The sequence below is a fragment of the Vulpes vulpes genome, chromosome 1 (assembly GCF_048418805.1).
Source record: "Vulpes vulpes isolate BD-2025 chromosome 1, VulVul3, whole genome shotgun sequence".
Taxonomy (NCBI): domain Eukaryota; kingdom Metazoa; phylum Chordata; class Mammalia; order Carnivora; family Canidae; genus Vulpes; species Vulpes vulpes.
In genome coordinates this window covers 122,154,311-122,177,634 of record NC_132780.1, presented here as the reverse complement: position 1 = coordinate 122,177,634, position 23,324 = coordinate 122,154,311, and the positions used below count along the sequence as shown (strand labels likewise).

Sequence of the window (23,324 nt, the reverse complement as noted above, 5' to 3'; positions counted from 1 at the left end):
AAAAAGGTTTTGCTCTTGCCTCTGCTTATTACCACATACACCTCATCCAAGGACCACACCAGCCTCCCTTGAGAGTTTTGGTTCAGAACAGAAGTCTGAGAATTAGCTTCTCTGAAGGTATATATCCCCTAAATCTTTTGGCTATAGAATTTCCTATGACAGTACTGCTCCTTCCTACTGCCCATGAATCTAGGCTGTCCCTCTGACTTTGCCTGTCACTCTGATTTTGCGGTGCTTTTACTATTCTTGTTCTGACCCTAGTTTCTGATTTCTCTGGTCCCATATCCTAGAATTTCTGCTCTAGGTCCAGGTCCTTAAAACCAGATTCTGACTGACTATAAACTCCTCCTAACAATTAGAGGCCATCACTTGTTTGTTTGATTTTGGTGGTGGTTATGGGTGTCTCTGGACATTTCTCCTGCTGATTGAGACCAGCAGTGCCTCAAAAAATGTGTGTATGTGGAGCTAGGAAGGACAGGCCAGGATTGTTCAGAGTCCTAGTGATCCATAGTACTGGAAGCCGAGGTCTTTGGTATGGATTTTTTCTTAATGATTTAGTACAGTATTTCCTATGGACATATACTATTCAGGATGTTAATAAGTGTTTATATAAAACAGAGGGTTTGTGGTCAAATAATTTCAGACTTCCAGTTAATACAAAATTAAATAGTCCTCTTTGCTTTTGGTCTTCTCAGAGCCTTGACTAAATTGACAGGCATCATGACTATCCAAAAGCAGTATAAAGTGCTAGAACTCGCAGAACCCAGTGTCTCTCAACCCTACCCTTTCCATAGAGTATCTTTGAGACTAATATTCCAATGAACATCCTGGAGAAACTGATATAGCATTACTACTCTATTGAGAAGTGTCAGCAGATAGAAAAATACTCTGAGGGGCACCTGGGTGGCTCAGTCAGTTAAGTGTCTACCTTTGGCTCAGGTCATGATCTCAGGGTCCTCAGATTGAGCCCTGCTCAGCTGGGAACCTGTTTCTCCCTCTGCCTTTGCCCCTTTCCCCTTCTTGTGCTTGCTCTCTCATGCTCTCTCGTTCTCTCTCTCTCTCTCTCTCAAATAAATAAATCTTTAAGAAAAGAAAAGAAGGGGATCCCTGGGTGGCTTAGTGGTTTAGTGCCTCCTGCAGCCCAGGGCATGATCCTGGAGATCTGGGATCGAGTCCCATGTTGGGCTCCCTGCATGGAGCCTGCTTCTCCCTCTGCCTGTGTCTCTGCCTCTCTGTCTCTCATAAATCAAATAAAAAATCTTTAAAAAAAAAAAAAAAAAGAAAGAAAGAAAAGAAAAATACTCTAATTTTTACTTCACGAGTCTTTACTCTCTGGTTGGAAAATAAGAAACCTCCATTTTGAGTTCTTTTTGCAAGCATGCATATCATGGACCCCAGGAATATTGGAAATAATTTCAGGAGATTAACTCATTATAGTCAGTTTAGCAAATAAAATTGGCTCCCTGGCTCTTGCCAAGAGTAGAAGCAGAAATATTATCTTGGGAGAAATGCATCCTCTTATAATCGAGACCATTCACCAGATTGCCAGTTTTTCTGCTCTCTGTGTAGACAAGGGTAGTAGTCCAGAAAGTGTTTAGGTGATGATGCTAATCTAGTCACTTGATTGATGGATTAATGTTTTAGTTTTCTTTTTTCTTCCAGATGTTTTCTGTAAAGTGGAAATGCCCTCTCAGTACTGCTTGGCCTTGCTAGAACTAAATGGGATTGGCTTTAGTACTACAGAATGTGAAAGTCAGAAACACATAATGCAAGCCAAGCTGGATGCAATTGAGATTCAGGCCTATCAACTAGCCGGACACAGTTTTTCCTTCACCAGTTCAGATGACATCGCCGAGGTTGTATCATGGGAATGGGGAATTTTAGAGTTAAAAATTATTTGTGTGTGTGTGTGTGTGTGTGTGTGTATTTCTTAAATGTGTTTGCCCAAACACCAAAGATCAGCTAAAAAAATTTTAGTATCAGAGTACTTTGGAGATAGAGTATTCTAGCATCTAATTTATAAATTATATCTGTGTTTATGAATTAAGAAGGTAGTGAAGAAGCCTCCCAGAATGTATACTCCACGAGATTTGCCTAGAACAGAGGAGGTACTCAAGTTAAATATTTGTTGAACAAAAGATCCACAGTGGTTGTTATATAACAGTGTAGTTGTTTCTCCATGAAGTTAGTGATTTCATGAACCTTCACTCCTTCCTTACCCCAAATCCTTCTTTGGAAAATAAAATTAGATATTTTTTTCCTCAGTTGTTAATGAAAAAAGGAATTTTGGGGATTGTTTGTTTTTTTTAAACCTAAAAAGATTTTTATAAACTTAACATAAATTTGGACACACTCTTTACTCTTATTTTCAAAAGTTGGCATTCTATTCTTTCCTCTCCCCACACTTCACAAAGGGTGGTTGGGTTGTTTTAGAAGGCTTACAAATACAGAGTGGATGTTTATACTTGAGAGCTTTGAAGTTCAGGTGTCTCATAGATGCAATTCAGTAATATAGTATGTTGTGAAGATCGTAGGCTTTCAAGTCAGATTTCCTGGGTTTAAACCCTATCTCCTCCACTTATTAATAACCCTGTAACCTTGAGCCAGTACATCAGCTCTTTGTATTTCAATTTCTACATCAGTAAAATGGGTTATGATAGAAATACCTCATAGATTTGTTGTGAGGAATACATGTTGGATGTAAAACACTTAGAATAGGAAATAAATGCTCAATAAATTTTATATATACTCATAAAAATGCCCCCCTTTTAAGCCACAGGGTTATATGTTTTTTAAAAATGAGGAGTTTTGTTTTTCTTAATCAGAGGGTGCTGTTTAATATATTTCTTTTAGTTCTTTAGCTCAGAACTCCCCAACTAGTACCCAACTGACTGTACATAAAATTACTTAGGGACCTTATGAAAAACATAGGATCTCTGGATTTCAGTATAAGTAAGTGTGGGGGAAAGGCAGGAATCTGTGCCCTTGTTATTCAGATACTAAGCCCATAGGCCTAGACCAAACTCTAAGCCAGAATGAAAGGCATCACTTTGATTTTAACCGCTTGTTCTTAGGTCTTCATTTTAAAATGGGAATTTAAGGTAATCTAAGTTTCACACATTGACTATTTAAACCTTGGTGATTTTAAGTTGAATCTTTGAACTGGGCAGGATATTACTAATCATCTAGAGCTGTGTTGTCCAATCCAGGAGCTATTAGTCACTTGTGGCTATTGAAATTTAAATTAATTAAAATTAAATAAAATATTTCACTTCCTTAGTTATATTAGCCACATTTCAGATATTCAATAGCCACCTATGCAAGTGGCTACCATAATGGGGCGGGGGGTGCAACTATAGAATACTTTCATTAGGAGCACTTTGGTGGTTCAGTTGGTTGAGCCTTTGGCTCAGTTCATGATCCCAGAATCCCAGAATTGAGCCCTACATAAGACTTCCTGTTTGGCAGGGAGTCTGCTCCTCTCTCCCCTTTACCCTTGTTCATGTGCTCTCTTTCTCACTCACTCTGTCTCTCAAATAAATAAATAAAATCTTTAAAAAAAAAAAAAAAGAACACTTTCATTATTGCAGGAACTTCTTTTGGATGGCACTAGCCTAGAGTGTGGGGATCAGCAAACCACAGCTTGTGGGCCAGATCTGGCCTGCCACCTGTTTTTGTAAATAAAATCGTATTGGAGAACAGCCATACCTGTTCATTTAGTTATTGTCTATGGTTGCTTTTGGTCTATAATGGCACAGCTGAGAAGTGACAGTAAAACCTGCAAAGCTGAAAATATCTGTTATCTGGCACCTTTTGGGAAAAGTTTGCTGATCCCTGGTCTAGAGGGAAGCATGGGTTAGAGGAAAGAAAAAGGACTTTTGAGTTAGAGGACTATGAGTTATAATTCTTAATTTTTCTACTTTCTGGCCATGTAACTATAACCAAGTTTCTCCAACTTATGTAACTTTTTCAGATGTGTCACAGAATTGTTATATGTATTACATGAGATGACACATCTTTAAGGCATCTAGTATGATGGCTGACACAGTGGGTGCTCAGTAAATATTAGTGCCTCTTCCCTTCATCCAGTTCAACCCCCTTATTTCACAGATGTATTAATTGAGAACTGGAGGAGTAATTGATATAAAGTTTTCACAATTCTGAAGGTTTCATGAAAAACAAATTTAAGGTAAAGAGCTTTTAAGTACATAAATTGAGGTCTTTGAGTTATCCTAATTACGGTAGGTCTCTCTTTCTGGGATTATTGACTTACTGTTATTTTAAAATAATATTTCATTTTCCTATTCAGTTATTTGATTCTCTTTCCTGCCATTCATATACTCTTTGATATCTGTGCTAGAGTTGCCTGATAAAATACAGGACATTTAGCTAAATTTGAATTTCAGATAAACAGTGGAGAATATTTTGATATATGTATACCCCATGCAATTCAAATTTAACTGGGCATTTTATAATTTTATTTGTTATGTATGACAACCCTGATCCCTATACATGCAAATCTATATAACTTAATTGCAACTGTTAGTTGCAGTTACTAACATCCATAGCAAGCCTCAGTATCTTTTATACCTCTGGTGGTTTTTTTTTTTTTTCTGGTGGTTTTTTTTCAGGTATAAAAACTGAAGCAACCATAGTGCTTCAGTTATTCCCACTACTTAAAATTAGAACCAGGTCTGCTATTCTCCGGAAGCACAGGCTTATCTTTCCTTCTACCTCTTGCCCAACTTGGGGCCAATAAAGATTCTTAGATAATACAAATGATTTCAATTTTTAGGATTATTGTGGGAAAATAATCCAAGATTCACTAAAGCTCGCTCAAGGTACACGAATGAATGGAGATAGTAGATAGTATTCTGAATTGCCTGAATCTTAAACCTTGTAAATTGAGTTAGTGATTTTAGGTATACTTAGGATATTCCTTCTGCCCCAGAACCTGGATCCCTGGCCTGTGTAGGCTTAGTTTCTTCAGTAGGAACTTATTAGCCACTCTAGCTGTCACTATTGCTACATTGGGTTGGCCACTTTCTCCTGACTTTTTGTGTCCAGGGACTCAGGGTCTAGCCTTATGTTAGTGGAAGTAGATGGCTTTTTGGATCTCTTTCTGCCTCAGTGTTCTCCGATTTTTGTGATCATATAATAGCCACAAGGCTGCCATGTTGACCCTCTATGAGGCTTAAATGATTGAGCAGCCATGTTCGTTTAGGAGAGTTCACAGTTCTCAGAGCAACCTAGTCTCAATGTCAATAGCTTATTTGTTTACTCTCATTCAGCACAGAGGATACATTCCTTTGTTCTTGACTGTTTAAATGCCTGTTATTGGCATTAATCTAATAGTGCCTAGATTAGGGTATAGACAGCCTGCCTGACATACAAATTTTCATTGCCATTATTTATTAAATGTGATAATTTAATAATGTGCAATTAAAAAATTCTCCCAACCCATGTTGACTTATATGGATTTTCTCAAATAACTTTTAAAAATGTTTCGTGAATGACAATGCTTATGATTTGATTCTTGGCTAAAAAAGCATTAATTTTTTGCAGGTTTTATTTTTGGAATTGAAGTTGCCACCAAATGGAGAAATAAAAAACCAAGCCAGCAAGAAAACTTTGGGTTCTACCAGAAGAGGGAATGACAGTAGACACAAGCTAAGGCTGGGAAAACAATTCAGCACTAGTAAGGTGCTCTTTGGGACAGTCAGAGGGCAGAATTTGAATTACTTTATCAATTTGGTGTCTTGAAAGAATGCTGATGGAAGTCAAGATCCAACATAGCTTGCCATTTGAAACGTATCCAGATAAAAACAAATTGGTTTGTGTTTTGGCTGCCTGCAAAAACTGCAGAGATACTCCATCATGGAATATCTGGACCATAATCTGATTTAGCAGTTGTGTCCTTCCTATCGTTAAAGTAGTATAATGGTTTATAACCTCAGACTTATAAACATTATTTCATTATTGGCATCCTCTACTCTTGGACTTCCAAGATAATATAATTTGTATAGTATAGGAATGTGAACAAAGATTTGGAAGAATTAAAAAAGAAAAAATACCAGCCATTACAAATGAAACATTTTTTCTTTTTTCAATTCTAGGGCAAAATAGTAAGTTTTCCATGAGTTTGTTTTAAGAATCCAATCTACTAACTTCAATGTAAAATCGCAAATCACAATCCATGGAAAATGTATGCTTAGGAGAGAAGAAAGTGCTCATTGTTGCATTTTTACTGAATGAATTTTCAATGGAATAATAAGGGTAGAAGATACAACCATAACCACCGTGGAGACAGCAGTCCAAATTACTATTCTGTAGAATTTTGATCCTAATATTGTTAACTATGACTTGCCTACCCGAGGGAAGTTTCCACAGTTTCATTCTGACACAAAACTGTTTGTTTTATCTCACGGGCCTTCTAGTCTCACAAGTTCCTGTTTCTTAGCAGTTCACCAAAACTCTGTAGCATGGAAAATTCAGTTCTGAAGATTGATGTCTTCTGACTTCCTTGATATGGAAATGTTGAAAGTATTAGGGCAAAAAGAAAAGACATGCAAAACTTCCAATCGTGAGAATCGAGGAAGAAAACATAAACAAAGGAAAGACATGATATAGATTCTTGGGTGGCGTGAGCGAAGGCAGTTATAGTACCTTGCTAAGATGACAATTTTTTTTTTAAGGTAGATTTAAATTGATACTACTCAGCATTAACATGATTGCATTTTACCATCTATAGTTACTATAGTTTTATCATTATGGTGATTGCAAAAAAAATCCAAACAGTTATTTTAAGTTGAGATACAGGAGTTTACAAATTTAATTTTGAGATTATATTATTTACCTATTAGAGAGTCTAGTTAGCTATGGAATTTGTACAAGTATCTGATCTTACTTCATTATATTTCTTTGGCAGGATGTTTTAAATAAACTAAAGGCATTACATCCTTTACCAGGCTTGATATTAGAGTGGAGAAGAATCACTAATGCTATTACCAAAGTAGTCTTTCCTCTGCAGCGGGAAAAGCGTCTGAATCCTTTTCTTGGAATGGAAAGAATCTATCCTGTATCACAATCACACACTGCTACAGGTAATGAGAAATCTTAAATATGGATAATATCCAATTTTGAAAGAAAAACTTCTTATATATAATATTTGCTAATGATGACCAAAGAATTCAAGTGTTGATCATTGGATTCTGTAAAGTTCCATAAACATTTAAGAAACACATACTACCTACATCCAAAGCATAGATGGATAGACAGATGAGACTTGGTATTGTTCCGACTTTCAAGTACTATATGGAGTAACGGGAATGTCTGTGCTTTGGATTAGTATTTATGAGTCAGTGATCTTATCTAGTTTCAGTTCTAGCCCCCTCCTGAACCTCTTAAGATTCTCTCCAAGTTGAATCTAAGTAGTTCTGGGGGGCATCTATATAATAGATGAGTGTCATATTATACTTAATCAGAAAAGAGCTGTAGAGTCTTTTGGGTGTCTCATAGCACTCTCATGATAGGTATGAGTAATCTAGTAAGGAAAAAAGCATTCTTGCTCCAAACAGCACAAAACTAAATATTTGCCAAATGCAATGTACATTGGAAGAAAGGGGAGCATTAACTCTCATTGGGGAGACAGATTAGGTTGGTGGTATAGAATGTGGGCTTTGATATCTGACTTTTACAAGGTTTGAATCTTTATTCAAGGTTGCTTCATGCCTCAGTGTCCTTATTTGTAAAACAGGGTTATTATAGTCTTACTTCACCAGGTCATGCTGATGACTAAATAGACTGATACCTGTCAAGTGTTTAGAATAATGCAGGGCACTTCATGCACGGCTGCTCATCAGCTGTTGTTTTTATTACAGGTGGAGGTGCCAGAAGGAGCTGCTTTTTTCCGTGCTCCTTTACTCCCTGTTCTAAACAAATTCTTTTCTTTCTTTCCTATTTAGCTAACTTTAGTTCACCCTAGCCATTTTTTGGCTGTGTTGGTGTTTAAATTTCATTTTCAATAAGCCAATAATGTAAACTTATGTAAAATAAATCCTTGGTGAAAAACAAAAATCAGCCCAGAGTTTCTAAAAGTGTTAACATTTAGAACTATAAATAGAACATACAGAACTTTCTGCTTATAAAGTAGAAAGAAAGTAATCAATTCCTTTTTTTTCCAATGGGTTTTCACCATACCATGCCTACATTTAAAGAATATTTTAGGAATACAAGCTTACCTGAGCATAGAAAAGCCATTTCATTATTAGAATTCATCTCCATAAAGATACATTTTTGCTTCATAATTTATTTTTGCCATCTTGTTTGTCTGTCAGTTGTCAGCCTCATTAATTCAAACAATAGACCTGAATATTAAGTATTATTATGGAAAAGAAGATAGTGTGCTGAGGCAGCAAGAGACTTGGATTCCTTCTTCTGCTATTGACTAGTTTTGTAACATTGAGCAGGTTATTTAATGGTAATAAGTACATTAATATCTGCCATTTATTGAGCACTAATTTTTCTTAAAAGCTAAATAACAAGGACATATCAGAGGTTTATTCAGAAAAAGAATATCTTACGTACTTAAAATGTCTGACTTATCTAAAGAGGATGAAATCCTATATACTTAGCTGATGGAGAACCTGTAACAATGAAAACTATATTATAAAAGAGAAGGGTTTGTGTCACTAACAAAATCCATTACGCAGCCTTTTTTTTAGTAATGCTTCCGTATTTTGGAAAAACTCAATAAGTAAACAAATGTAAAATATTTGCAGGGAAACAAAGGCTATTAGCATTAAAACAAATAGCTATCTCTTTCCTAGAAAGTTCATCAACCACTTGATTCTAGTGTCCAGCTTTGTCAGTGCTACCATAAGTTTTCTTGATGAGTGAGAATGGTGATGTTGAGAAATTGATGTTCCAGTAGCCACTTCTCACTGCTTCATCTCCTACATTAGCTAACACCTTGGGCCCAGGTTGTCTCTTTTCAGCAGTCAGCTGCTCTTCTGCTTCATATCTGCTGTCTGTGTCTTGTGCAGTCCTGGGTTTTGAAGGTTTTGATAGTCATTTTCTCCTAGGATCCATTTGATTCATCTTATTAATACCACTGCTAACGTTGTATAGTGCTGACAGCTGGTATTCATCGTAGCATAGGACTCATTCAACTTATCAAATTGCTTCTTATCATTGGATTGTTTTCTAGAGCGCTAGGTTAATGTAAAACATTCTATTGTAGTTGACTCATATGTTCACTTACAGTGGGATTAGTCTTGTACTTATTTTATCATTGTTAAATGCATGAACATAATGAAATATATTTAAATATAAATTCAGTTTAGCAATAAGGTAGAACATGCATAATTCAGAAATGCAGATCCCCCCAACCCCCACAATTTTATGTCTTCATTCTGTTTGATTTTAGGACGAATAACCTTTATGGAACCAAATATTCAGAATGTGCCAAGAGATTTTGAGATCAAAATGCCAATACTAGTAGGAGAAAGCCCACCTTCCCAAGCCCTAGCCAAAGGCCTACTTCCCATCTATGGCAGGTAATGCTGTTTCTCTATATATGCATTAATACAGTTTTGTAAGTATGAATGGCTCAAAAACAGCCTATTGGACAAAATAATGAAGTTAGTTTAATTTTCCGTTCTGGGCATACACATTTCTATTCTAGGTACTATCCGTTTAAAATCCTGAGTCTGTCTATAAAGAAGGTAGTTGATGGTGAAAGACTAAAAACCTAGGACACTAATTAAATCAATCAGCATGGGGATCCCTGGGTGGCTCAGCAGTTTAGTGTCTACCTTCGGCCCAGGGCATGATCCTGGAGTCCTGGGATCGAGTCCCACATCAGGCTCCCTGCATGGAGCCTGCTTCTCCCTCTGCCTGTGTCTCTGCCCCCCACCCCCCACCCCGCATCTCTCTCTGTCTCTCTCTCTGTCTCTCATGAATAAATAAATAAAATATTTTTAAAAAATAAATCAGTCAGCACAATAGGCTTTTCTAACTCAGATGCTAAAAGGAAGAGTTTATAACTATGTCAGGAGCATCTCCCCTCCCCACCCCATTCTGTCCTCCACAAACAGACACGACGGAAAGAAAAAGCATAGAGAATTTATATTCGATATGGTCAAAAGGATTTATTGATTTGAGCTAGATGTCAATAATTATTTCAGAAGCAGTTTGTGGTCAGAGCTGTTAGAGGAATGCCTTACTTCCTGTTTAATTGAATGCTAAAAAAGAAAATCTAGTGTCTTTGTTGAGCTTTAGAGTGAGTTTCAAATGATAAGGTTTTTAAGTTTCTTAAATGGAACTATTGACTTTACTGAAAAAATGAGATCTTTTTCATATATTTGAGACTGCTTCATGTCCAACTGCTGATATTGTTTGCATGACAGAGGAAGAGGTAAGAGGAGTTGTGGCCCGAACTCTGGACACCAGGCACAGGTGGAGGAGAGAGCCTCAGACCAAGGAATGCCATTTTCAGTCAGTATGCGACATGCCTTTGTGCCTTTCTCAGGTAAGGTGGCTGGTGGTTTTTTGAGCTTTTCCTTGACGTGGGAGTGGTTTTCAAAGCACTGAAAAAGCCTGCATTATGAGTAAGACTCAGAAGTATGCATTGGTCCCTCCATCTTTGCGCTCTACAGCATAGCCTGTTTTTTCCTTTTGTGTTACCAGGTTGTCCGTCATCATTGTCTTCATGATTTACACTGTGGGCAGCAGCAGTCTGCTGAAACCATATTTTCCAAGGTGATTGTAAACCATTTTGCAGAGTCCAGTGGACTTCCTTGTCCTCTGACTTCTGTATAGCATGTGTACTGTTAATTAACCCTCACTTTCCTCGGTTTCTGTTCTCCCTTGATCTCTAAGGGCACAGTTTTTTTGTCTCTCTGACTTACTTTGCTTTTCTTCTTCTCTTGTCTCTGCTCTGCTGTTTCCTATTGCAGGGAGAATCTCCCAAGGCTGTCATCCTCCTGCCTGACCTCTCCTCAGTACTCTAGTCACACACCTTACATGAAAGGTTGAACTCTATCAACTCTAATCATGAGACATTTGGAAGTCGGGATCTACTCCCAAATCATTCCTACTATTTGTATATGCATTTGTTCCTCTGCCGGCTGGCAGGTCTGTGTGAGAGTGCAGCTCATCATCTGAATTGATTTTTAATTGTCAGAAACTTAATATTCTCAGGGGGAATTTAGGTCTATGACAGTGTCACTAGGTTGGTAATTTTCAGTTTTGCTTTTTAAGTGTGAACTGTCAGCACTTTATCATTGTAACCATTTTTAAGTATTCAGTTCTGTGGCATTAAGTACATTTGCATTGTTGTGCAGCCATCACCACCATCCAGCCCCAGAAGCTTTTCATCTTCCGTAACTGAAACTCTATAATATTAAACAGTAACTCTCCCGCCGCCTCACTTCCCAGCCCCTGGCAGCCACCATTCTACTTCCTGTCTCTGTGACTTTGACTACTCAAAGCATCTCATATAAGTGGAATTATATAGTATTTGTCTTTTTATGTCTGGCTTATTTTACTTAGTGTCCTGTCTTCAAGATTCATCCATGTTAGGCTGTGTCAGAATTTCCTTTCCTTTTAAGGCTAATATCGACTGTATGTATATATTTTGTTCATCTGTTCATCCCTTGATTTATTCTTACCTAAACAATAAATTTGTGTTTAACACGGCAATATTTTTTACTGCTTTTGTTTAAATTTTTTAACTTCATTGAAATTAAATGTAAAGGATTAAATCTGAAAATTTCTGTCACTTAAATGTAGTGTTTAGTACATTTACATCTAAAGTAATTATTGGCAGGCCGTTGGTTTAAGTCTACTATCTTGTTTGTGTTTTATTTATTCTATCTGTTCTATATTCTTTTTTAAAGTCTTGACTATTTTTTATTTTTATTTCTTCTATTGTTTTATTAACTATTTCAGATATTTTAGAGTTTACAACATGTATCCTATCACAGAGTATCTTCATACAATCTTATACTACTTCATCTGGAATGTAAAAATTTTTTCCATTTACCCTCTTTTATAATAGATTTCATTTCTATGACTTATAAGTGCTACTGTGTATTATTTTTGCTTTAAACAGTCTATTATCTTTCAAAGAAATCAAAAAATTAAAAAAGTGTCTTTTCTATCTGTCTACCTTTTACCATTTCTGATACTTTGTTTCTTGGAGTAATTTAAGGAATTTTAAAGTACTTCCTCCAGAGTACTTCCTTTAAGGTTTCTTGTAATGCTGTTCTATTGACAGTGATTTATCCCAGCATTCCCCTGTCTCTAGGTTTCTTTATTTTATCCTCACAGTTGAAAGATAATTTTATTAGACATAGATTTCTAGGTGTACAGTCCTTCTCTTTCAGCACCTTAAATATTAGCACCTTTCTATTAGCTTCTGGTTTGCTTTATTTCTGATGAGAAGTACAACACCATTTTTCTTGTTCCTTGTCTAAACATAATATAACTACCTTTTCCCTGGATGCTTTTTAAATTTTGTTATTCAGTTTTAGCAATTTGATTTGGGCAAGAGTCTTTGGGTAGTTTTTCATACTTTGCTTCTGAGACTTTTGAATTAGCTGAATATCCTGAGTTGGCTTAGTTGTTATTGTTTTTAATCTATGTGCTTATATTTTTCAGTAAATTTGGAACATTTCCAACCATTATTTCTTATAATTTTTTAAAGGTTTATTTATTTGAGAGAGAGAGAAAGAGGGTGCAAGTGTTAGTTGGATGGAGGGGCTGAGGGAGAGAATCTTTAAGTAGACTCCCCTCCTGAGGCAGAGCCCCATATGGGACTTGGTCTTATGACTGATGAGACCATGACCTGAGCCGAAACCAAGCATCAGACTGAGCCATCCAGGCACCCCACCTGTAATATTTTTTGTTCATCTCTCTCTCCTTTCTTCCTATTACCCCAAATATACATATACAGTACTACTTGGTATTGCCCCACAGGTCACTGAAACTTTTTTCTTTTTTATTCCCTGCTCCCTGTTTTTTGTTTTATTCTTATTCTGTGCTACAACGTGTGCTTTCTATTGATTGTTTACTGTTCATGGATTTCTCTTCTACAGTGTCTAAATACTGTCACATTCTTCTAGTGAATTTTACATTTAGAATTTTCACTTGATTTGTCTAATTTTTATTACCTTATTGCAATTTGCTATTTATTACATCATTATACCCATGTTTCTTTAAATTCCTGAACATTATCTATGGTAGCTATTTAAAATTCCATCATCTCTATAATTCTTGGGTCATTTTTCTATTGATTAAATATTCTCCTGGTCAGTTATATTTTCCTGATTCTTCATATGTCTAGTATTTTTTCTGTTGTGTGTTGGACACTATAGTTGCTACATTATTGACTCTTGGGACTTTGTAGTCTTCATTAATTAATAACATTCTCTTCTGGCGGACAGTTGATTTACTTTCACATTCAGCTCAATCATTTTACAACTTTAAAAGCTTTGTTAGCAAATGTTTAGAGTAGCCTTTACTCTAGGGCTAGATTAGCCCCAATTATAAGATGTGGCCTTGCTGGGGATCTGTACTAAGTGACCAGGATGTGAGAAAAGGATCCAGACACCCAGTCCTGTCACAGCTTGAACATCTCTCACATTCAAGAGATTGTTATTCAAGTAGTTGTTCAGCTGACAACTTGACCACTTGGCCATGGTGGCTGTTTCTTTGGTAACAGTTATTTCTTTAGTATTAGTTCTTTACCTGGTTCCCTGAACTTTCTTGCTCCTTTAGTATTTGGTCAAAAATCCAAAGGGATCACTGTGCATATTTGTGGTGCTCCTTTTATGTGCAGCTCCTTTCTCTAAATTTCCATAAATTCTAGCCTGCCTTAGTAGGCACAAACTCTAGTCTCTGCTTCCTTTGCTCCGATCATAGTACTTTGTTTCCTCTCTCCTTCCCTGCAATGCATTCTGGTCAGTTCCTCCTTTCAGAAACAGTTACATGGCTCACCTCATCTCTCTCCTCATCAATTCTTAAAGATTGTAGTCCTGCACTATCTGTTCCAACATCTGAAAACTTATTTCATATATTTTGTCAGTTTTTTCTTACTTATGGCAGGAAGGCCATAAAAATTGTGATCCATTTGTTTAAAACTATTACTTATATATTTTTGAAATGTTTATTCATTCACATAGTTCAGAAATCAAAATATATAAAAGGTATGTATTGAGAAGTTTTGCTTCCTTCCCTATCATAGCTATCCTATTTTATACAGCTCTTCTAGATGACTCATGTATGAGTTTCTTATATATTCTTGTAGCATTTTTATGCAGATATAAGCAAATATGAATATCTGATATTTTCTTCCCTTATTCTTACACAAAAATAAAGATTCCATATATACTGTTGTGTGCCTTTTTTCATTTAATGTTTTCATACTGGAGAATTGTGATTATCATTAAATAAATTTGAACATAAACCAGTTTAATCTCTGTGCAGGTAATCTTTGTAGCAAACTGTGGGTTTGCTGAGTCACAGTAAACAGTAAACCTGTTCAATTTTGATAGATGTTGTTGAATTACAGTGTAATGGGGGACAGTAACCATTTAGTTCCCAATAACAGTATGTTTCTTTCTCAGCCTTGCCACAGAACGTGCTGCCCAACTTAGAGAAAAATTGTTTCTTGCTGTAGTTTTAATTTGTACTTCTTTATTGTGAATGAAGTTGAGCATTCTTTAGTATGTTTAAAGTTCTTTTGATTATTTCTGTGAACTGCTTGTTTATATTTTGTCTTATTCTTGATTTGTAGCATGTCTTTTTTATAATATGGGAATGAATCTTTGGTGATATCAGTTGCAAATATTTTTCCTTCTTTTTTCTAGCCAGGATCATTTAAATTTTGTTTTTGCCATGTATATTGAATCTAGTCATTTTTATTACATAGGTAAATTATCCAAATCCTCTAAGTAACTCTTCCTCACATATCAATCCCTTGATTGTTTCCATTGAATGTTTCTATTGTTAGAGCAGAGCACATGTTTCTCTCCAGTGTACTTAAAATACGCACACATTGCAAACCAGTTTCTTGACTCATTCATTCATTCATTCATTCATTCATTCATCAACAATTTAAGGGGCTATGAAGTGCCAGAATTATGCAAGCTTTTCACAGAATGCAAAGGAAAATTAAGTACCCATCCATAATGGCTCTGTGCTATGTAGGAGAGGCATAAAAAAACTATTTTAGATTATATGTCAGGTGTTATAGAAACACTAAGGAAAGCACTCCCACAGTGGTTTAAGGAGTGGACGTCAGGGGTGGCTTTACACATATTACATGTTCTTGAAATATAAACAGACAAAAAATGATCTAAGTTACAGAACTGAATTGCATCACGTTAAGAGCAAGATTTTAACTTTTGGACACATAGTCTTATGGTTCTATGGTAGAACTAAACTTTATCATCCTGCTCAATTATATAAAACCTAGACTGGTCTTTGTACTGGCTTTTCTAAAATCATTCCTATTTCAGGTGGTTTAATATTAGCTGCTGATTACTCTCAACTTGAACTGAGGATCTTGGCTCATTTATCTCACGATCGTCGTCTCATTCAAGTATTAAACACTGGAGCTGATGTTTTCAGGAGTATTGCAGCTGAGTGGAAGATGATTGAACCAGAGTCTGTTGGGGATGATCTGAGGCAACAAGCAAAGCAGGTGATCTTAGTGAGCATGCTTAGCATAAAAAGAGAATTTTCATGATTAAAAAAATTGAAAAATAGCCTTGATCATTTGCGGTTGAGGAATGACTTCTCCTCCATCTTTGGATCTTTCAAACCACATTCACCTGAATCTGTCTCATGGTATTCATTATACTTTCCTTCATAGTCAGTAGAAGGAATCAGATAGACTTAGTCTGAGGCTACTTAGTGTGAAGAAAGCCACCTGCATTAGTGGTAGATATTGTGGTGGTGGTAGTTGTTATTTGTGTGTGTGTGTGTGTGTGTGTGTGTATTTTAAAAATGTCTTTCTAGTCTGTAAACATATTTTCACCTTTTTATTTTTATGGGTGCTCTCTAAATGTTTACTGAAAAATAAATATTACTGAGCTGTGGATTATAAATAGTAACTGATGGCTTTTTAGTTTTTTGAGGCCATTGGTTAGCTAGCCCACATTTGAAAGTTTATACTGCCTTGGACTCTTCAAGTGGGTCCATATTAGTTCCTATTCCTGGATGACTGTCAGGCACAGGGAATGTCAGAGGTCACATTTACACCATTTCCTGCCTGGATTAACACTCATACTTTTTTTGCCTCATGGCCTATAGGAAATCTGATGCCATTTTTGAGAGAGTAGGATTGCTGGCTGAGGCAAAGGAATATAAATCCCACCTTTAAGATCCTGCTGTGTTAGTTTTACATTTATACTTCTGTTTACTCATGGCTGTGATTCTTGACTGGCTCATTAGGCATAAAACCCTTCTTCTCACCATTGCCCATTTACCACCAGCCCTTGTTTTTTCTACTCTTTAGAAAGCCAGTTTTACCTTCTCTAATATTAATCTCTGTGGTCCTGCATTCAGCGAGAATTAAACTTTAGGTAAAATAGGTAATGTTCCAATATTTAATCTTCATAATAAACCCATGAAATAGGTGTAATTATTATCCTTATTTTATATAGGAGTAAACTGAGGCACCAAAGTTAGTAATTTGCTTAAGGTCATACACCTATAAGTGGTGGAGCCAGGATAAGCTCAGAATGCCAGAATTTAGACATTCTGACTTCATAACCTAAACACTCATCCACTGATGATCATCTGCCTTTATTTAATAAGTTCTTACATGATTTAATAGTATTCATGTTAATACTAAATCACCATGCACTGAACGATCTACTCCCTGGGTCTGGCGGAGATCTCAAAAAGGAGGAAAGAAATCTTTCTTAATGTATTAAAAAAAAAAGCCAAAAACTTCTAGCTGTTTTATCACATTAAAAAGTAATTTGAAACTCTCATAATCATTTGTTGCAAGTTATCTTTTAAAATTATATTTAATTGGAGTACCTGGGTGGCTCAGTCAGTTAAGTGTTTGCCTTCAGCTCAGATCATGATCTGAGGGTCCTGGGATCAAGCCCCACATTGGGTTCTCTGCTCAGCAGGGAACCTGCTTCTCCTTCCCACCTCCTGCTTGTGCTCTCTCTCTCTCTCTCTCTTTCTCTCTCAAATAAATAAATAAAATCTTAAAATTAAACTTATATTTAATGACATTTATAGGAGCTTGCTTTATGTCAGGCAGTTTCCTGAATACTTATAAGTAATAACTCCGTACTCTTCACAATTCCATGATACAGGTATTACTATCCTCATTTTATGGATGAATAAATCGAGGTACAAGACTTTAGGTAGTTTGTGCAAGATCATCTTGTAAGCTGCAACTAGGATTTAAAACAAGCAATAGTTAAATTACAGTTTCCTACAGACCTTGTTAGACCATTTCCCTCCACTACTCCCAAAATCTCCCCAGGAATTTGTTTAACCCAATTGAATTCTGCAGTTGTGGGAATTTGTAGGTGGTGGTGAGGTGGAAAGCATATTTATTTCCAGTGAAATATTCCTTATTATCCAACCATGAAGCCTCCTCTTCCTGCTCTGTCATATTCAAGGGCCAGGAAAAGAATGTAATTCTTCTCTTCCTTGACTCCTGGGCATTTCTTTAAGTGTAGAAGTTAATGTGGTATTACAGAAGCAGAAAGCTGCTCTGAAGACTAATGGATAGATGACAAAGAGTCAGAAATGAATCTTCCTTTTTAAATCACTAGGATTTGTTTCTTAAAACACACATTTATTCATGTTCTTCTACTTCTTTCCCCAGCCCCAAAGTATTGCTAAAAAGCAGAAAAGAGAAAAGATGTTCACTGGATATCAGGTTCTGTGAATCTAACCTACCAAAAGTAGATGTAATCATTTCTTTGCCTCACTATAAAATAAAAAAGTTTACCAAATTTCAATCCTGACCTACTTTGTATATATTTATATATTTATGTAACTATATATAGTTACAACCTTTACTTAATGTGATGATTTCTTTTCAGATTTGCTATGGAATCATTTATGGAATGGGTGCTAAATCTTTGGGAGAACAGATGGGCATTAAAGAAAATGACGCTGCTTGCTACATTGAGTCTTTCAAATCCAGATATACAGGTAAACTTTGAATATCAATTATCTTTTAGATTCTATTCTTTTCAACTATCTTGCCATCTTAATTGAAAAAACTAGTGTTACAGAATTTTCTGTTAACATTTCTATTACTCAGAAGTTCTCATCAGGTATTGTTAATTAAATAACATTAGCCTTATGATTGTTTACTAAGGTAGTATTTTTTTTCATAAAAATAGGAACAGAAATGGAATAACAAAATCCAGGTGATATATATGCTACTGTGTCATTGTGAATATCTCATAAAATCTTCAAATTGTGCTATGCTGTAGGTTTAGATAGCTTTAACTCAAAATACTAGACCGTTGATTAAATGTACCAGAAACTATGAAAGAAGGATTGTTGTTATAGAACAGTTTATTATTGTTTTAAATTACATTTTCTTTTGGCAGTTTATTGAGGTACAGTTTACATACAGTAAAATTTACCCTTTTAAGATGTATAAGTTTTGGCAAATGCACAGTGTCAGATAGCCTGCACTACAACCAAGATACGGAATCATCATCGTATTACCCCAGAAAGTTCTTCCATCCCTTTGTAATCTACCCTGTCCTCAGGCCCAGAAAGAAAACTTTATTCACACATGACATGATCTTGTACATAGATCATATGAATTCTAAAATCATGAATTCTTCAGAAACAACTACTAGAACAAATAACTAAATTTAGAAATAGCCCACTGTATGATTTTTTTTTTAAGATTTTATTTATTTATTCATGATAGTCACACAGAGAGAGACAGAGAGGCAGAGACACAGGCAGAGGGAGAAGCAGGCTCCATGCAGGGAGCCCGACGTGGGATTCGATCCCAGGTCTCCAGGATCGCACCCTGGGCCAAAGGCAGGTGCCAAACCGCCGCGCCACCCCAGGGATCCCTGATTTTTTTTTTAAAAGATTTTATTTATTTATTAGAGAGCACATGAGCCAGGGGGGAGGGGCAAAGGGAGAAGAAGAAGCAGACTTCCCACTAAATGTGGAACCTCATGCAGGGCTAGATCTCAGGACCCTGAGATCATGACCTGAGCCGAAGTCAGCTGCTTAGCTCACTGAGCTACCGAGGTGCCCCGCTACCATGTACAAGGTTAATTTGTAAACATCAGTTGGATTGTTGTATATAGTAATTAGTGAATGGATTAAAAATAAAACCATTACAGTAACATCAAAATACATGAAATACATGGGATAAATTCAACAGTATGTGTAAGACTTTTATTGAAAACTCTCAAACAATCTTGAGAGAAATTGAAGAATACTTAGATAAATGTTTTACTATGTCGATTTACTTGAAGTCATAGTATTATTGTGACAGCATTTCTCAATAAACTGTTCTATAGATTCAGTTTAATATCAATCAAAATTCCATTAGACTTTTGTGTAGAATTTGACAAGCTGATTCTAAATTTATATGGAAATTCAAAGAGCCTGGAATAACTGGAAAATTAGCAGGGGGGAAAGTATAGGGCTGAGTAGTAACACTCCCTTGGTTCAAAACTTAGTGTAAAACTACAATAATCAAGATAGGCATAAACGCAGATATGGAAAACAATGGGTCACATAAAGCGTTCAGAAATAGACCTAAACGTATATGGTAGATTGATTTTCAGCAGTTGCCATGGTAATTCAATGGAGGAAAGATGGTCTTGTCAATAATTGGTTCTAGAACAGCTGGCTACCAATATGGGAAAAAATTAACTTCAACTATTATCTAATATTAAAAAATTAGCTTGATATAGAGCATACACTTAAAAGTAAAAGCTAAAACTATGAATCTTCCAGAAGAAAATTGGGGCAAAGTGCTTTGGGACGTTGAGTTAAGCAAGATTTCTTAGGTGATAATTACACTGAATTAAACCTAAAAGATAAAGATAAACATTGATAAACATTGATGAAAGAGACCATTAAGAAAATCTAAAGCAAGCCTCAAAAGAGAAAATATTTGTAGTTCCTATTATCTAATGAACTTGCATCCGGAATCTCTAAAAAACTTACAACCCAATGCTGAGAAGGCAAACAATCAAATAAAGGTCAAAAGATTTTAACACTCTACAAAAAGAGAAAAATGAATGACCACATCAGCCATTATCATCATTAGTCATCAGGGAAAAGCAAATTAAAACCACAAAGTGATACCATTACAAAAGCAGTAGAATGGCTAAAATTAAGAACATTATATTTCTTTCCCATTGCTGGTAGGGTTGTTAAATAGTACAATCACTTTGGAAAATACTGTGACTCTTGCATATAGAATGAAACACACAGTTAATTATGTGTTCCTGCAATTTTATTATTGGGTATTGATCCAAGAAAAATGAAAATATATTCAAAGAAAGACTTATATGTGAATGTTATATGTGATGTTATTCCTAACAACCAAATGTCTACGAAAAGGATCATGGACAAACAAATTTTGGTAGATCTCTGCAATGGAATACTACTTAGCAAAAGAAAGCAAACTCAAATGAGACCATAGAGTATAATTAAATTTTTATCAATTTTAAGAATACGAAGATTCAGTATAGAGTGTCATGAAGCATGATCTGCTTCATGACAGCAGAGAGTTTGGGGCTGAAAATGGGGAGCTGACTGTAAAGGTGATAAAATGTTTCATATTTTGTAATGTACATTTATTAAAATGCATGTAACTGTTCACCTAAAGTGAGTTCCTTCAAGTACTGTATGTAAACTATACCTAAGGATTGATTTTTTAAAGTTTTTATTTAAATTCCAGTTAGTTAACATACAGTGTAATATTAGTAATAACTAATAATATTAGTTATTAGTTTCAGGTGTACAATACAGTGACTCAACACTTCCATACATCATCTGGTGTTCATCTTAAATGGCCTCCTTAATCCCCATCACCTATCTCAGCCAGCTCCCACCCACCGCTCCTCTGGTAACCATCAGTTTGTTTTCTATAGTTAAAGTCTGTTTCCTGCCTTGCCTCTTGCTTCTCTCTCTCTCCCTCTTTTTTCCTTTTGCTTGTTTGGTTTTTTAAAGTAGTTCTTTTAACCTCTGAATATTTGAGGGCCCCTAGCAGGAGTCAGGTAAGAGAATTTGTAGAGGTGCAGTCTCTTCAGTCTCATCGTTTTCTTTGCTCTTTACCCAACAATATCGCAGTAATTCTTAAACAGAAAAAAAAATGAGAGTCTTACTGTTTTCTAAACTTCTTATGCTGGTGGTTGAGTATCATCAACAGCTTCAGTTGGGAGGGATTTCTCCCTTTCTTTTCACTCACAGTCTCAAATGTCTCTCCTGTGCCAGCCGCATAACAGAAATCCTCAAATGAAGGGTTTTAGTTAGGAGACATTAGTGTTTATTATTTAGAACGAACAGAGCCCTGAGAAAGCAGAGATTGCACATATGAATAAAGATAGATCAGGACAGTCTCTATACCTGATTGTGTTTTAAATAGCATAGGAAAAGGGTGTTGAGGAGAGAAGACCTTTCTAACTCAGACAGGAATGAGCAGTAAGACATTGATTGGCCCACCTAGAGCAACAAATTCATCCTGAAGATCTGTAAGACATAATAATGAACCTATATTGCAAAGGATGAATGCTAGTATATGGAATATGAATGTGTTTGCATACTATACTATAGTCTTTTTAAATTTTAAGAAATGAGTTGTATAGATTCCTAATGAAGTATTTATTATTCATGTATTAATTTCAACTAGGTTTTATTTAGATTGTAGTTTAGATGCTAACAAGGAGCTATTAGAATCTTTTAAGCCTGAAAGTGATGAGACCAAAGAGTAAAGATTAACATAAAGAGCAGAAGAAGCCTGTGAAAAGTAACATGGAATAGTCTTAAGATCCTAGGTTTTAGTACCTGCTCTGTTGTTCTGGAGTTTAGTTTCATAATTTTTGTTGGTGATAGTTAGATTATATCATTTCTGAAGTCCCTTTTGTTTTTAACTTTCTGAGTTGACAAAAAGTAAATGAAAGTTTGTATGCAAAGTTTTGATGATGTGATAAAGTGTGAATCATGGTAGGGTTTTGGTATATTTCACTATATTGAAGCTAGTGAATGAGATTAAGTATGGACATTGGTTGTAATTATTTTTGTTTTTTCTTTGTAGGGATCAATCATTTCATGAGAGAGACAGTGAAGAATTGTAAAAGAAATGGATTTGTTCAGACCATTTTGGGAAGGCGTAGATATTTACCAGGAATCAATGACAACAACCCTTATCATAAAGCTCACGTATGTTGAAATGTCTCTGCATTTTTAACTTAATATTTTAATGACATATACTTTTTCAACAATGACTAGACACTGCTAACTTTCCTTTTAGGGATCAGTAGCCCATTAATTGGATCTTCTGTTTCACTAAGGACTTTGAAGTGATGGCATATACCTATATTTGCTGAACACAGTCCTTAGGAGACTGATGTAAATATGTGTTCACTTAAGAATACTTTAAATACTTTAAAGATGTTCTGTTTCAGTAAGCCAGTTACTTATTAGTTTTGCTAATAAGCTATAAATTTAATTTTTATATTTGCTAATTGTTCTTTGTTTCAGATATCATGTACCAGTTTGTCATATCACACCAAATTGCTGGTGTTTTCAGATATTAGCCAGTCATTAAATTGTGGTTCGTTCATTTTTGGTTCGTTCTACTAGTTTATTATTTATTTATTTATTTATTTATTTTTAATTTTTATTTATTTATGATAGTCACACAGACAGAGAGAGAGAGAGAGAGGCAGAGAGGCCACCCAGGGATCCCTAGTTTATTTATTTTAAAAGCACTGACTTGACAGAGGTTATTAGGATATCCAGGGCAGCCCAGGTGGCTCAGCGGTTTAGCGCCGCGTTCAGCCCAGGGCATGATCCAAGGCATGATCCTGGAGACTTGGGATCAAGTCCCACGTTGGGCTCCTTCCATGGAGCCTGTTTCTCCCTCTGCCTGTGTCTCTGCCTCTCTCTCTCTCTGTTTCTCTCATGAATAAATAAATAAGATTATTTAAAAATAATAAATATTATAAATATATAAAAATATACTTGTATTTTATAAGTATATTTTATATATAATGATATATAATATAAAGTATATAATATAAATAAATATAATAAATATAATAAATAAAAATAAGATTTTTTAA

At 35.6% G+C, this 23,324-nt stretch overlaps 1 protein-coding gene across 1 annotated transcript in view; it reads left to right on the top strand.

Moving 5' to 3' along the window:
- POLQ (DNA polymerase theta) overlaps positions 1-23,324 on the top strand; it is a 135,074-nt gene that overhangs the window by 98,613 nt on the left and 13,137 nt on the right. Inside the window, exons 20-27 of the mRNA XM_072724571.1 lie at positions 1,663-1,856; positions 5,566-5,703; positions 6,929-7,103; positions 9,428-9,557; positions 10,410-10,531; positions 15,525-15,709; positions 18,084-18,195; positions 22,295-22,419. Coding sequence (XP_072580672.1) covers positions 1,663-1,856; positions 5,566-5,703; positions 6,929-7,103; positions 9,428-9,557; positions 10,410-10,531; positions 15,525-15,709; positions 18,084-18,195; positions 22,295-22,419 — 1,181 coding nt within the window. The remainder of the gene's footprint in view (positions 1-1,662; positions 1,857-5,565; positions 5,704-6,928; positions 7,104-9,427; positions 9,558-10,409; positions 10,532-15,524; positions 15,710-18,083; positions 18,196-22,294; positions 22,420-23,324) is intronic.